This window comes from Rhincodon typus, chromosome 43 (genome assembly GCF_021869965.1).
Source record: "Rhincodon typus isolate 14 chromosome 43, sRhiTyp1.1, whole genome shotgun sequence".
Classification (NCBI taxonomy): domain Eukaryota; kingdom Metazoa; phylum Chordata; class Chondrichthyes; order Orectolobiformes; family Rhincodontidae; genus Rhincodon; species Rhincodon typus.
This window is the reverse complement of record NC_063374.1, coordinates 5,051,422-5,067,644: the sequence shown is the minus strand read 5'-3', so window position 1 is coordinate 5,067,644 and position 16,223 is coordinate 5,051,422. Positions and strand designations below refer to the sequence as shown.

At 45.3% G+C, this 16,223-nt stretch overlaps 1 protein-coding gene across 1 annotated transcript in view; it reads right to left on the bottom strand.

Annotated features, from left to right (window-relative positions):
• atg2a (autophagy related 2A) overlaps positions 1–16,223 on the bottom strand; it is a 100,799-nt gene that overhangs the window by 83,964 nt on the left and 612 nt on the right. The window contains exons 2-3 of the mRNA XM_048619616.1: positions 2,824–2,986; positions 479–628 (exon numbers count right to left, since the gene is read on the bottom strand). Coding sequence (XP_048475573.1) covers positions 479–628; positions 2,824–2,986 — 313 coding nt within the window. The remainder of the gene's footprint in view (positions 1–478; positions 629–2,823; positions 2,987–16,223) is intronic.

Sequence of the window (16,223 nt, the reverse complement as noted above, 5' to 3'; positions counted from 1 at the left end):
GAGTGGGCACTGTCGGAGGGTCATTGCCGAGGGAGCACCGCACTGTCGGAGGGTCAGCGCCGAGGGAGCGCCACACTGTTGGAGGGTCGACGCTGAGGAAACGCTGAATTGTCGGCTTGGTCATCTTTCAGGTGAGGCATTAAAAGAAGGCCCCTGCCTATCCTTTGGGTGGATGTAAAAAAATCCACTGACACAACCAATAGTTGGCTCTGGGGTTTCTGTTCTCCCTATAGGCTTGGAGTGAATTTCCCTTCATAAATCAACATCGCAACATGGAGGAGACAAAATGGGTTGAAACAATTTGCAGTTTGCGGGATCTTGCTGTGTGCATTTTGTTCTTATTTCCTACTGCGGTAACTATACATGGGACTTATTTGGCCATAAATGGTTTCATGGTTTCCTGAAATCATCAAAGGCGCTACATAAATGCAATTTCTTTCTTTCAAGCGCTGGGGAGCTCTGAGGTTGGTGGGCTCACCAGTTTCAATGGTCTGTGCAAACATCTCAAGACCCTCGAGTGGCTGTGTGGGTTCCTCCGGCTCTTCAGCCTGTTCTTTCAGGCACTCCTTGGCGAGCTGCATGCTGGTAGTCATACACGACGACCAGCTGGGAGACTCGGTCCCTGGGACTGCAGGGCAAGAGAGTCAGTGTTAGCTGGGACAGTGTTAGAACGCGCAGCTGAAGGGAAGATCCTGCAGATACTGGATGCCCTGCAAAGAACAGTGGTGGGGGGAACAGGCCGTTCGGCCCAGCACATCTACATTGTTGTCCCTAATGCATACAAGCCTCTTCAACAGCTCATCCCATCAACATATACAGTCATACAGCACGTAAACAGACCCTTCAGCCCAATCAGTCCGTGCCGACCATAATCCCAAACTAAACTAGTCCCACCTGCCTGCTCCTGGCCCATATCCCTCCAAACCTTTCCCTATTCATGTACTTATCCAAACGTCTTTTAAATGCTGTAACTGTACCCACATCCACCACTTCCTCAGGAAGTTCATTCCACACACAAACCACCCTCTGTATAAAAATTTGTCCCTCGTGTCTTTTTTAAATCTCTCTCCTCTCACCTTAAAAATGTGCCCCCTAGTCTTGAGCTCCCCCATCCGAGGGAAAAGACACCTACCATTAACCCTGTCTATACCCCTCATTATTTTATAAACCTCTATAAGATCAGCCCTCAACATCCCCCACTCCAGTGAAAAATGTCCCAGCCCAATCCAGCCTTTCTTTATAATTCAAACCTGTCCTGCTAATCCAAATTTGTGGATGCTTAACTCAGGATAGATTGGACAGACCTGGCCTCTCTTCTCTTGGAAGAAGGCAGCTGCGGAGTGACCTAATACAGTTTGTTTAAAATTCAGAAGGGTTGTGGTACAGCGAACACAGTGACAATGTCTTGCTCTGTAGGGAAGAGCATAGCTCACGGCCATCGATACAAGGCAGCCCTCAAGAAATCCAATAAAGACTTTGGGAGAAATTTGTGCACCCAGCAAGTGGGCAGAATGTGGAACTCACTGACAAAGGGGTGGGGGCCCAGCATATGGATACATTTCAGGGGAAGGACTTTCTGTAATAACCTTTAATGAGACACCTTATTGAATGCCTTCTGGAACTCGAAGGAGAGTACATCCACGTGTTCCCCTTTATCCACAAGGGAACTCTGTATTCCAGCAAATTCTCACTCTGACATCACACAGTCAAAGGTATTAAAATGGAGGGGGGTGGGGGGCACTCCAGGAAATAGTTTGCTCTGTGTTGCCCTAACCCATTCCCCCCCCACTCAACATTCCAGTTCTCAGTCCTTGGCCTAACCTATTGGCAGGCGACTGGGCTCTGATTGACTCATCGGCTCTCGGGCATCAGCATTATCCAACCTTCCCTGTTAAAAATAAACATGAAGCCAACCCCATTTCTCCAAAGACAGGGCAAGAGCCCATTATATTTCCTTTCATGGGACGTCAGCATCACACGCTTGGACAACCTGTGTTTCCTGTCTAACTGCCCTCAAACATATTGACTATTTCAGAGGGCAGTTAGTCATCAACACCATCGCTGCAAATCTAGAGTCACATGCAGGCCCAGACCATATAAAGATGGCAGATTTCCCTCCCTAAAGGGGCATCAGTGAATCAGATTTTTTTTTTACAAAAATGAACGGGTGAGCCCTGATTCCGAGGGGGCTGCATGGTGGCACAGTGGTTAGCACTGCTACCTCACAGCACCAGGGACCTGGGTTCGATTCCAGCCTCGGGCAAATGTCTGTGTGGAGTTTGCACATTCTGCCCCGTGTCTGTGTGGGTTTCCTGTGGTTTCCTCCCACACTCCAGGGATGTGCAGGTTAGGGTGGATTGGCCATGCTAAGTAGCATCCAGGGATGTGCAGGCTAGGTGGGTTAGCCGTGGGAAATGCAGCGTTACAGGGACAGGGTGCAGGGTGTGTCTGGGTGGGATGCTCTTCAGAGGGTCGGTACTGACTTGATGGGATGAATGGCCTGTTCTGCACTACAGGGATTCTACGATTCAGTTCTATCATGAGTTTCTCACAGCCACCATCACTGAAACTAGCTTTATAATCTAAGTTTATTAAATAATTGACTAAATTCCACCAAATTTTCCATGATGGGATTTGAAGCCCTATCCCCTGGACATTAGCCTGGATTATTAGTCCAGAGATATCAGCACTCTGCCACCATCGGCCCTTAGCAGCGGGTGACCGGGAGTCACCACCTCAGGCAAGTGGAGGCTCTCTGGCCTCTATTCGCCCTACTGAACCCCACACCATTTGTTTCTGTCATTGTCTCAGGCTGCGACTCACCAAAGTGGTACTTGGGCCTGCATGTCACCTGCAGACCTGTCACCTCCACGGTGCAGTTCTCCGTAATCAGAGCCGACCAGGGGATGATCACCGAGATGCTGCTGATGAAGCCATCTGTAATCTCCAGCGGCGCCCCCACCGAGTCCAGGAATTCATTCAGAGACTGTGGAGCAAAGGGAAGCCTTGTCACAGCACTGCCACCACAAGTCACCTTTGCAAGGTCAGCATACCATTCTTACCAATTTTTAAAGATGCACCGTAGAAAGCACTCCACCTGACGCATCACATTGTGCTTTGGCAACTGCTCTAGCCAAGGCCGGAAGAAACTACAGAGAGTTCTGAACACAGCCCAGTCCATCACACAAACCAGCCTCCCATCCACCGACTCCATCTACACTTCCCCCTGCCTCAGGAAGGCAGCCAACATCATCAAAGACCCCTCCCATCTCGGCTGTACTCTCCTCCACCCTCTTCCATCGGGCAGAAGAAACAAAAGTTTGTACACATGTGCAAATAGATTCAAGAACAGCTTCTGCCCCACTGTTATTATACTTCTGAATGGATCTCCCAAATTTTTAAATTTAATGTTATTCTTGCTGTTTGCACACATTCTCTGCAGCTATAACATTGTATTCTTCATTCTGTTCTATTACTGCAATGCACTTTGTACAGAATGATCTGCCTGTACTACACACAAAACAAAACTTTTCACTATACCTAGGTTCATGGGACAATAATAGATCAAATTAAATCAAAATACAATATCCTCACAGCAGTATGTCAGAGAAGCAGAACCATATGATATTCTACACCAGGCCACTCAAGGAGACAAAGGTGACCAAAAGCCCACTTATGAGGATTGTCTTTGAGGGGAGAGAGAGAGAGAGAAGAGAGAGAAAAATACAGACAGAGAATAGAGGGAGAGAGAAAGAGAGAGAGAGAGAGAGAAAGAGTAAAACAGCATGAAGAGAAAAAAAGAGATAAAGAGAATAGAAAGTGAGAATAGAGTGAAGGAGAGTGAGTGGAAATGGATTAGAGAGACAGAATAGTGGAGAGACAGGACAGAGGAGGAGAGAAACAGTGAGAAGACAGAAACATGGACAGAAGATAGAAAGAGACAGAGAAGAGAGTAGAAAGAGCGAGATAAGATAGTGACAGAGTAGGCAGAAAGAGAGCGAGGGCAGTGGGGACAGAGTGGATTGAAAAATAACTCCAGAGTCTAGGGCCTCAAGCAACTGAAGACACAGTCACCAATGGCGCAGCAATTTAAATCAGGGATAGGCAAAAGATTTAAACAGGAGGAGCATAGAGATCACAGAGGACTGTGGGCTGCAGGAGATTACAGAGATAGGGATGGGGTGTGGGGGGGTTGGGCTCCATGGAAGGCTTTGAACTCGAGGATGCTTAGTCCAGCAAAATCAGCCTTGTTGAATGCTGATTGTTGAAGGAGATATTATAATCAATTGTCATTCAGGAATAAACACTGAACAGCCCTTCCTCCTTTGTCAACGCACCCTTCCCCAGAGGCTGCCTGTCCACCTACAAGGAGTATCGCTGCCAGTTGGACTGTGTTCCCATCTTCCAGAGGAGCTCACCAATTGGTGGTCAGGAGCTGGTGAAATGCTGTTCCTCCACCTCCTCCCCACTGTGTGTAGGAATGACGGACAGAGAGGGGTGCAGAGGGAAGTTCACTGCTGGGGTGGCGGATCAGTGCAGTGGGAACAGACAGCCAAGGCTGGGCACTTGGAACTGGGGACACAAGTTCAGAGTAAGGGGTCCGCCATTTGGGACGGAGAATGAGCAGGAATTACTTCACTCAGAGAGGGGTGAATCTAGCCTCCGAGAGTACATTCAAGTGAGAGAGCAACAGCTTTCTAGATATTAACATTATCAAAGGATACAGTGATTGTGTGGTAAATGGCACTGAGGCAGATCTGCCATGATCTAGTTGAATTGTGTAGTAGTTTTGAGGGGCCAAATGGCCTACTCCTACTCCTGTTTTCTCTCATACCTTCACAAGCTCAACAGGTCTCCCAATAGCTTCCCTGACTACAATCAGCCAACTCAGCAGAGGGTAGAAACCCTAACCCTGGGAGACAGGCTGGGCTGTGGGGTTGCTTTACTGCTCAAACAAAGAAGGCACAACGGTGGCCACTCAGCCCTTCAAACCTGCTCTCAATAAGACTGACCTGGTTTTAACCTCAATACTTATATTCCTGCAAATCTCCCGATAATCTTTCATCCCATTGGTAATCAAGAATCTATCCACCTCAGCCTTCAAAATATTTAATGATTCTGCACCCACTGCTTTTTTCAGAAAGGGAATTCCAAAGATTCTCAGCCCTCAGAGAAAACAGGGTTTCCTCAATTGTCTTAAATGGATGACCACTTATTTTTAAGCCATGACACTCAGAAGAGGAAATATCCTTTCAACATCCACCTGGTCACGTCCCCTCAGGATCTTACATGTTTCAATTAATGAATCACCTCTGATTCTTCTCCAGAATATAGAGTCATACAGCATGGAAATAGACCCTTCAGTCCACACAGAGAATAATCCCAAACTAAACCAGTCTCATCTGCCAGTGCTTGGCCCATATCCCTCCAACATTTCTTATTCGTGTACTTATCTAAATGCCTTTTAAATGTTGTAACTGCACCCACATTCACCACTTCCTCTGGCAGTTCATTCCGCGCATGAACCATTTTCTATGTAAAAAAAAAATTGCCTCTCCTTTTTTTTTGATCACCTTGAAAATATGCCCCCTATTCTTGAAATCTCCAACCCTGGGAAAAGACAGCTGCCATTCACCTTAACTCAGGTCTTATAGAGGAAACAGTTATGCAAAGGCTTGAACACACACAAGATCCAGCCTAAACTTTGGGTCAGGTACTTTCTGATCATTAAAGGGAGCAAAGTTAGAAGAAACACACCACCTTATTAACTGCATATTCACCGGGATCAAGCTCACCAGGGAAGAGGAGAACAGCAATCAACTCCTGTTTCTGGATGTAATGGTAGAACAAACGAACAATGGTGAATTCCTTACTAGCATATACAAAAAGACTACACAACACAGACCAAATCCTGAATTACAATAGTAACCACCCCAGGGTCTACAAACAGAGCTGTGTCAAGACTCTGTTCACCCAAGCAATAACCCACTGCAACACCCTGGAGCTGCGCAAAAACAAAAACAAACAAACCTATACAAAGTCTTTGCAAACAATGGGTATCCCAACAGCTTCATCTGCCGATGCTTGGCAATTAAACAACACCAAGAAGACACTGTACGCCCCAACACACTGGCCACCCTACCCTATATGAGAAACACATCAGAACTGACTACAAGACTCCTACGGCCTCTTGGAATAATGATAGCACGAACCAACAGCCACGCTTCGCCAGTTCCTCTCAAAGACGAAAGACCCCATGCTCACAGTGAGCAGAACAAATGCGACATACAAAATACCCTGCAGCAACTGCGAGAAACACTACATAGGACAGACAGGCAGGAAACCCGTCACCAGGATACATGAACACCAACTCGCAGCAAATGTCACGGCCAACTTTCCCTCGTTTCAATACACTCTGACATAGAAGGACATCAGTTTAACTGGGACAACGTTAACAGTACTAGGACAAGCAAAACCAAGACAAGCACAAGAATTCCTGGAAGCCTAGTTTTCAACCACTGGTACCATAAACAGACATGTTGAGATAGACCCCATCTGCACACCACTACGGGGCAAATCCAGAAACAGAACTACCCACTATAGCAGACTGGACCATATAAATTCAGAGTGGAACAGAACAACAGTGCTTCAATTGAGGCTAGACAGCACTGAAGATGTTACCTAGAAAACCAGTCAGCTCAGCGAACCAACCAACATCTCCATTCACCTTAACAATACACGTCATGATTTTATAAACTTCTTTAAGGTCATTCCTCAACCTCATATGCTCCAGAGAAAGAAGGCCCAGCCTATCCAGCCTCTCCCTATAACTCAAACTCTCCAGTCCCAGAAACATCCCTGTAAATCTTCTCTGAAACCTCTGCAACTTAATAATATCCTTCCAATAACAGGGTGACCAGAACTGGACACAGTCCAGTAGAAGAGGCCTCACCAACGTCCTGTACAACCTCAACATGAAGTACCAACTCCTATACTCAAAGGTCTGAGTAATGAAGGCAAGCGTGCTAAATGCCTTAACTATCCAATGTATATGTGATGCTAAGAATTGTGTACAACATTACTAAAGGCCCTATTTTTAATTGTATAAGTCCTGCCTTTGTGTTTTACCAAAATGTATTATGCCCCATTTATCCAAATTAAACTCCACTGACCACTCTTCAGCCCGCTATCGTCAGAGAATTGACAAAGGAAACAGTCCTAGCCTGTGTAACTGTTCCTCAAAAGGCAATCAGTTCATTCCAGGTCAGTTACCAACCAAGTTTTTTTGGGAGATGGAGTTGAGTGACTGCGCTCAGCCAAAAAAACAAAGTTCAGGAAGGGGCAACAAATAAGCAAGAGTACAGTAAATAAATCTGGACTATTACTGTAGGTTAGGAGCGAGGATTAAGGAACAGGTTCAAACTTGGAATGACAGAACTGAGGGAATCCAAGCTTTAGAACTGGTCTCTGGCCTTTCTCACCCACTCGGGGGACAGGAGGGTGAATGGTTGCGGGAAACTATGCACCACCATCATTCCTAAAGATTTCACTTCCTCAAATGCTCAGGAGTTGATGTGAATGCATCAATGAGGCACATGACCCACAGGGCTGACAGTTCATGATTGGAGAATGGGAGTAAACATCACGCTAAGTGCTTGGTCAAGGCCGTGCAGGAGGGGATGGTAGGGTGGCAGTGCAAACGCTCAAACAAACAGCACATGACACTACAGACACAGTTTGAGACAGCCTGCTGGGGACATCAGGACTGTCAGCACCTGACAGGACAAAAGCAAAAACAAGCTCAGGTTACTGATCCACCCACAGTGTCACTGAGGCAGTGACCCTGGACAACAAACTGAGAAACAGGAAGACTTCCACTTAGCCTGCGATTTCCACAATCTCAGGACATTCCAAAGCACCAGGCAGTCAATCCGGTCATGAGCCAATTATTTGTTTTTAGTCAGGTTTGTTTTTTGAGGGGTCCCAGAACACCAGGCTCAACTTCCCCCACTGTTCTGCTTCAAAATCTCATCGTTCGCCCATGAGGGCAGATACAGCCTCAAATCACATAGAAAGAAGCTTACATTGCGGCGCTCTCTCAGTACTGACCCTCTGACAGCACTCGCTCCCCTCAGCGCCGACCCTCCGACAGCACCCGCTCCCCTCGGTGCCGACCGTCCGACAACGCCCGCTCCCCTCGGCGCCAACCCTCTGACAGCACCCGCTCCCCTCGGCGCCGATCCTCTGACAGCGCCCGCTCCCCTCGCCTCGGCGCCGACCCTCTGACAGCGCCCGCTCCCCTCGGCGCTGACCCTCCGACAGTGCGGCGCTCCCTCGGCGCCGACCCTCCGACAGCGCCCGCTCCCCTCGGCGCTGACCCTCCGACAGTGCGGCGCCAACCCTCCGACAGCACCCGCTCCCCTCGGCGCTGACCCTCCGACAGTGCAGCGCTCCCTCGGCGCCGACCCTCCAACAGTGCAGCGCTCCCTCCGCGCCGACCATCCGACAGTGCAGCGCTCCCTCAGTGCCGACCCTCCGACAGTGCGGCGCTCCCTCAGTACTGTCCCTCCGACAGTGCAGCACCCACTCAGTACTGACCCTGGGACAGTGCGGCACTCCCTCAGTACTGACCCTCTGACAGTGCGGCGCTCCCTCAGTACTGACCCTCCGACAGTGCTGCGCTCCCTCAGCATTGACAGTAGTTTTTTGTGTTGAAGGCTCTGGAGTGGGTCTCGAACCCACAACATTCTGACCCAGGGACAAGACAGTGGGCGGGCCAGGGAGTGAATACGAGCCCCAGTGAGTCACAGCTGGGTCCCATTAATTTATGAATATGCACTACATGTCCTGTGGAGAGCATTATCCAGGAAACCACCCTATCCACACATCCTCACTCCTACAGATTGGAGCCCTGGATAAATTATACATGTCTCCTGCCCCCAGACATGGTCACTTGGTTCCTAAGTGGATGGCTGGTGGGGAGTGGGCACAGTCAGTAGACTTCACAGAGACCAGGTCTGGCAGTGCAAAAACTGACATCTTTATGATCCCTGGGTGCACATTCCAAGAGGGGAATGTTCTCAGCCAGCTCAAACTAGAAGAGGTCACTGAGCAATTTTTAGGATCACTTATTTGTTTATGGACATTATTCACAAGGATTGGAACATAGTTTTTCTCTCTCTCACACGTACATACAAACCACACAGCCTATCCTCTGATGGCTGTTCCACTCCCTCCCTGCCCCCATTCCAGCTCCACTCCCTACAGTCAATAACAAACAGTGAAAGAGCAAATGAACATCAACAGCCTCAGAGGGGCAGGCAATGATAGATGCAGCAGCCAGTTGGTGGAGAGTGGGTCAAACAGCAAAGCTAACTGTGGTGTCTAAACAACGCAATCAGAAGGAACTTGATCTGAGTCAGGAAGTGTCCGACGCAAAAAAAAGAGACAAACAACTGACAACAAAACGCAAGAGGCACGTTTCAGCTCGCATACAAGCCACCTCGCTCACAGCTGGGAGTGTCAAACACTCCCAGGCCAAAGTGCCTTACACAGATCTTCTCCTGGGGTAGTGATCTCAGCTTTGAACGGGGTCAGCAAATCTGCAGGAATGGCACACACCAAATCCCAGCTTCCATGAGATGGGGAATGGCCTACCGGGGAAGCAATCAGCCCTGACTACGCCCTCACCTCTCAGCGATAGGCTCCAGAGGTTTGAGCTGAATGTCCCATTTGGGACGCCCTGCTCCTGCACCAAGGGAGTGCTGCACAGCCAAAGGTGCCGTCTTACCAGTGCGACGTTAAACTGAGGTCCTGCCGGCTAGCCCAGATGGATGTGAAAGATCCACACAACTACAACTGAGTCATACAGAACGGAAACAGACCCTTCAGTCCAACCAGTCCATGCCGACCATAATCCCAAACTAAACTAGTCCCATCTGCCTGCACTTGGCCCATATTCCTCCAAACATTTCTGATTCATATAATTATCTTTTAAGCACAGTAACTGTACCCTCATCCACTACTTCCTCTGGCAGTTCATTCCACACATGAACCACTCTCTGTGTAAAAAAAAAATTGCTCATGTTTTTTTTCAAATCTTTCTCCCCTCAACTTAAAAATATGCCCGCTAGTCTTGAAATCCCCCACCCTGGGGAAAAGACACCTGCCATTCACCTTATCTTAAACCTCTCATTATTTTACACACCTCCATAAGGTCACCTCTTAACCTCCTATGCTCCACTGAAAAAAGTTCCAGCCTATCCAGTCTGCATTCCCAGCAACATCCTGGTAAATCTCTTCTGAGCCCTCTCCAGCTTAATAATATCCTTCCTATAACAGGGGGACCAGAACTGGACACAGTACTCCAGAAGAGGATAACCTCAACGTAACTTTCCAACTCCCAATTCCAGTACTCAAAGGTCTGAGCAATGAAGGCAAGCACGCTAAATGCCTTCTTAACCACCGTGTTTATACGTAATGCAAACTTCAAAGAATTATGTACCTGAACCCCTAGGTGTCTCTGTTCTACACATTGCCCAAGGCCCTACTTTTAATTGTGTAAGTCTTGTTTTACCAAAATGCAATACCTCACATTTATCCAAATTAAACTCCATCTCCCACTCTTTAGCCCATTGACCACACTGATCTCTTTGTAATCTTAGATACCTTCTTCACCATCCACTGTGTCACCAATCTTAGTGTCATCCGCAAACTTAGTAAAGATGCCTTCAATATTCTCATCTAAATCATTTTTATAAACAGCAAACAAAAGTGGACCCAGCAGCGATTCCTGTGTAACACCACTGGTCGCAGGCCTTCAGTCTGAAAAGCAACCCTCCAGCATCACTCTCTGTCTCCTGCCATCAACCCAATTTTGTATACAATTGGAAAGCTTACCCTGAATTCTGTATCACCTAACTTTACTAATTAGTCTACCATGCAGAACCTTAGCAAAGGCTTTACTAAAGTCAAAATAAACAATGTCTACTGCCCTGCCCTTGTCAATCTTCTTGGCTACTTCCTCAAAAACCTCAATCAAGTTTGAGACACGATTTTCCTCACACAAAACCATGCCAACTGTCCCTAATCATTCCTTGCCTCTCCAAATGTATATAAATCCTACCTTTCAGAATCACTTCCAACAACTTACCCACCACCGAAGTCAGACTCACAGGTCTGTAGTTCCTAGGCTTCTCCTTACATCCCTTCTTAAACAAAGGCACAACATTAGCCATTCTCCAGCCACCCAGCACCTCACACGTAGTTATAGATGATACAAATATTTCTTCAAGGGGCCCCACAATTTCCTCACTAACTTCCCACAAAATCCCAGGATACACTACATCACATGCCGGACATTTATATTTGCTAAAACCTCCAGTATTTCCTCTTCTGTAATGTGAACTGTTTTCAAAACATCAATATTTAGGGCCAGGGTGTTCTAGGCAGTGCCTTCAACTTCTCTCAAATCAGATAATCTGGCTCATTATCACTGATATTCGGAAACAGTCATCTTTCCTTCATTCCAACAATCACACTTGCAAAGTACTTTGATGAATCTGCAGCACGTTGTGACCTACTTGACAACTTCAGCACACTCAATTCACAAACTACAGAGGGACATAAAAGCCTGCTCTGCTTATTGAAGGGATGGAAAACCTCCCAGATCTCACTCGCTCCACTTTCAAACTATTTCATGGTTCTGGTCGCATGCGAGTTAGGAGATAGAAAATTTAAAGTGACGGGAGGCTCCCAAACTTCAAGGAGGCTTCCAGGACACAAACACAACATATTACAAACACAGTGTGATGCCAGAGATATTTTTGGGAGGGCAATAAGCAGGGAAAGGAAGTGAAAAACACAGAGTTGGACCCTAAAAAGAACTGCACTTCTATACGGTATTTCACCATCACCAGATGGTTCAAAATACTTCACGAGTACGGCACACAGTTATGCAGTGACAGACCTGACCCCACCAGTACTGTACCCGAGTGTTACACAGTGACAGACCTGTCCCCACCTGTACTGTACCCCAGTGTTATACAGTGACAGACCTGGCTCCAACTGTACTGTACCCCAGTGTTATACAGTGACAGACCTGTCCCCACCGGCACTGTACCCCAGTGTTATACAGTGACAGACCCGTCCCTACCTGTACTGTACCCCAGTGTTATACAGTGACAGACCTGTCCCCACCTGTACTGTACCCCAGTGTTATACAGTGACAGACCTGGCTCCAACTGTACTGTACCCCAGTGTTATACAGTGACACACCTGTGCCCACCTATACTGTACCCCAGTGTTATACAGCGACAGACCTGGCCCCAACTGTACTGTACCCCAGTGTTATACAGTGACAGACCTGTGCCCACCTGTACTGTACCCCAGTGTTATACAGTGACAGACCTGTCCCCACCGGTACTGTACCCGTGTTATACAGTGAGAGACCTGTCCCCCACCGGTACTGTACCCCAGTGTTATACAGTGACAGACCTGTCCCCACCGGTACTGTACCCCAGTGTTATACAGTGACAGACCTGTCCCCACCGGCACTGTACCCCAGTGCTTTACAGTGACAGACCTGTCCCCACCGGCACTGTACCCCAGTGTTATACAGTGACAGACCTGTGCCCACCTGTACTGTACCCCAGTGTTATACAGTGACAGACTTGTCTCTTGATACTATAAAGCAAGAGACCTGTCCTAAACCCGGGAAATAAATCACTTAGGAAACAGTCATGTTCTCAATCACCTGTGCCTTGGCCTCTTAGACAGACCTACATGGCTATAGTGGCTCTCACCAGCTCAAGACCTGCAAAGTGCTTCAAAGTCAACGAAATACATGTGAACATGTGCTGCAGTGTTGGAAACAGGACATATACAGTTTGCACACAGAAGAAATTCACAAACACAATATGGTTTTATCATTGTCGTTCAGAATGGGGGGTGGGGAGAGCTACTCCACCTTCAATCACACCGCTTCCTGCCAACACCCAACTCCCTACATTTAATTTAATTTAAAGAAGCAAATGGGTTGTTGCGACAATCAACAGTGTTTTTTTTTCATTCATTCTTGGGATGTGGGCATCACCGATTGGTGCATCATTTATTAGTTACCTTTGAGAAGGTGGTGTTGAGCCGCCTTCTTGAACTGCTGCAGTCAATGTGCTGGTGGTAGACCCAACAAAACCAGCAGAGACAGAGTTTCAGAATTTTACATAGAAACGTAGAAAACAGGAGCAAGAGTAAACCAGTTGGCCCTTCAAGCCTAACCTGCCATTCAAAATGATCATGGTTGATCATTCAACTCAGTAACTCTGGTGCTGCTTTCTCCCCCAAAACCTTTGATCCATTTATCGCCTCCATTAGTCCGCAATGGATGCTATTCCTGAATGACTTCAGGAAGCGGGGGGGGGCATGCCCCTGTCTACATCAATGGTGCTGAGGTGGAGATGGTCAACAGCATCAAGTTCCTAGGAGCGATGATCACTAACAATCTGTCCGTTGATGCGGTGGTCAAGAAAGCACAACAACGCCCCTACTCCCTCAGGAGGCCAAGGAAACTCAGCATGTCCATAAAGACACTTACCAATTTTTTACAGAAGCATCATATAAAGCATTGTATCCAGATGGATCACGCTTGGTACGGCATCTGCTCTGCCCAGGACCGTAAGAAACGACAAGGAGTTGTGAACATAGCGCAAACCAAACTTCCATCGATTCCATCTATACTTCCACCGCCTCAGGAAAGCAGCCAACATCACCAAAGACTCCCCACACCGGTTATAATCTCTTCCAAACTTTTCCGTAGAGCAGAAGATACAAAAGCTTAAACACACATACCAACGGATTCAAGAACAGCTTCTTCCCTGCTGTTATTAGACTTCTGAATAGAACTCTCAAATTTTAAATTTAATTTTGACCTTGCTCTCTGTACACCTTCTCTGTAGCCTTAACATTGTATTCCCATTTCTGAAGAAGGGTCCTGACCCGAAACATCAGCTTTCCTGCTCCCCTGATGCTGCCTGGCCTGCTGTGTTCCTCCAGCTCCACAATGTGTTATCTCTGACTCCAGCATCAGCAATTCTTACTATCTTACATTGTATTCCTCACTCTGTTCTATTACCTTAAGGCACTTTGTATGGTATGATCTGCCTATATGGCACGCAAAACAAAACTTTTCACTGAACCCAGGTACATATTACAACAATAAATCAAAGCAAAACCAAACACTAGGCTTGCTTTTCATTGAATTCAAATTTCACCATCTTACATGATGGGATTTGAATTCAAGTCTACAAAATATTAACCTTAGTTTCTTGATTAGTCACCCTACAGTGACATTGCCATTTCACCACCACCTCCCGAGCCAATCTGACACCAAAACAGCAATAAAATTTCCCCCAGAAAAAATGGTAAGACCAAAAGAATCATCAAAATGTGATGTTAGAATGTAATTTAGATTCACCTAACTTTTGTGTAGAAGCCAAATATTATTAAATAATAAAAGTTAATTCATCTACATTCAATAATTCATCCACTTGTCACTTTCTGCACATTTACATCAATATACTTTTCCACAAGACTATTAAGGTATATAATGCCATCACTTCCTATTAATCGTGGTACAACTACCTAATTGTACATTTCTATTTATCATGGGCTATTATAATTGTTAATTATTGATTTCAACATCTACATTACATTCTGATTGATATATATTCCCTACTCCAAAATATATCTTCAAATTACATTGAAATAAATGGATTTAAACAACAACTAAATTAGCCAGTGTTTGTTTATTTATGACTACAACATGGATTTGTTATATTTCTAGTCACAGACCGATTAATTTAGTTGTCTGTTTTAGATGCTGCAAATTGAATTAGTTTCCAAATTTATTAATTTATCTACAAACTGATTCATTTACCTATTACTGACCTTCCCATCTTCTAATCTTTCCAAATTTTTGTAAATTGATCAACTTATTGACTGTGTACAAATTCACCTGAAATGCAATATTCTTCATTAACATGTCAGTGAATCGGTTCACTTCCAGATCATTGTTAATCTGCAAAACTGGTCTTTTCTTGTATAAACATTGATTATTAATTTGGGGATAAATGCATGCATTTTACTGATTAGTAATCTGGGAATGAATGTATGTATTCTCTGATTATTAATCTTGGAATTAATGTCTGTATCTATTAATTATTAAGTGAATAAGTGTCTGCCTCTACCAATTATTGATTGAAATAAATGCCTCTACCTGATTAATCTGAATAAACATCTGTATCTGTTGATTACTGATCTAAATGAATGTACTGAATTTTGATCTGAATAAACTTCTGTACCTATCAATTATTGATCTGAATAAACGTCTGTATTATTGATCTGAATAAATGTCCATATCTGTTGATTATTGATCTGAATAAAATGATTATTGATTATTAATTTGTGAATAAATGACTCAATTATTTAATCTGGGTATTGATGTCTGCATTATTAATCACTGATTAATTTATGTCTTGCTATTTGGATAAGCAGATGGATCCATGCCACTTCATATCTGTCAACTGGGTGATTTAGCTACAGATTAATCATCAATTCAGTTTAAACAATCAATAACAATTACTACATTAATGATAGTTATTGCGAGATTAATCAATTGGTTCTATCTATCCCTTATTAATCTATGACTAAATGTATGTTGTCGTTATTGAAGTAAATTGTTGAAGTAAATTATACACTTAACTGATTGTTAACATGAACTAAATGATTGCTGTGTTGGCAAATGAAATGATTATTGATGTAAAATTTTTATTCTATTGATTGTTAACATAAATTTATTATTACCTGTGGTCTGAAGGACTGCTCTAGTGATGGCCAATGTGAACAAGCTGATTATTGATCTGTGATCTAATGGACTGCTTTATTTATGATCAATGCAAACTGATTTTTGACCTAGGATCTGATGGACTGCTCTATCGATGATCAATGTGAACTGACCGATTGTTGATGTGATGTGATGTGATGTGATGTGATGTGATGTGATGTGATGTGATGTGATGTGATGTGATCTGATCAACTGCTCTGTTGACGGTCAGTGGGAACTGATAGATTATTGATGTTGTCTGGAGGTTTGCTCAGTTGGTGATCAATATGAACTGGTTATTGATGTGATCTGATAGACTGCTGTATTGATGATCAATATGAACTGG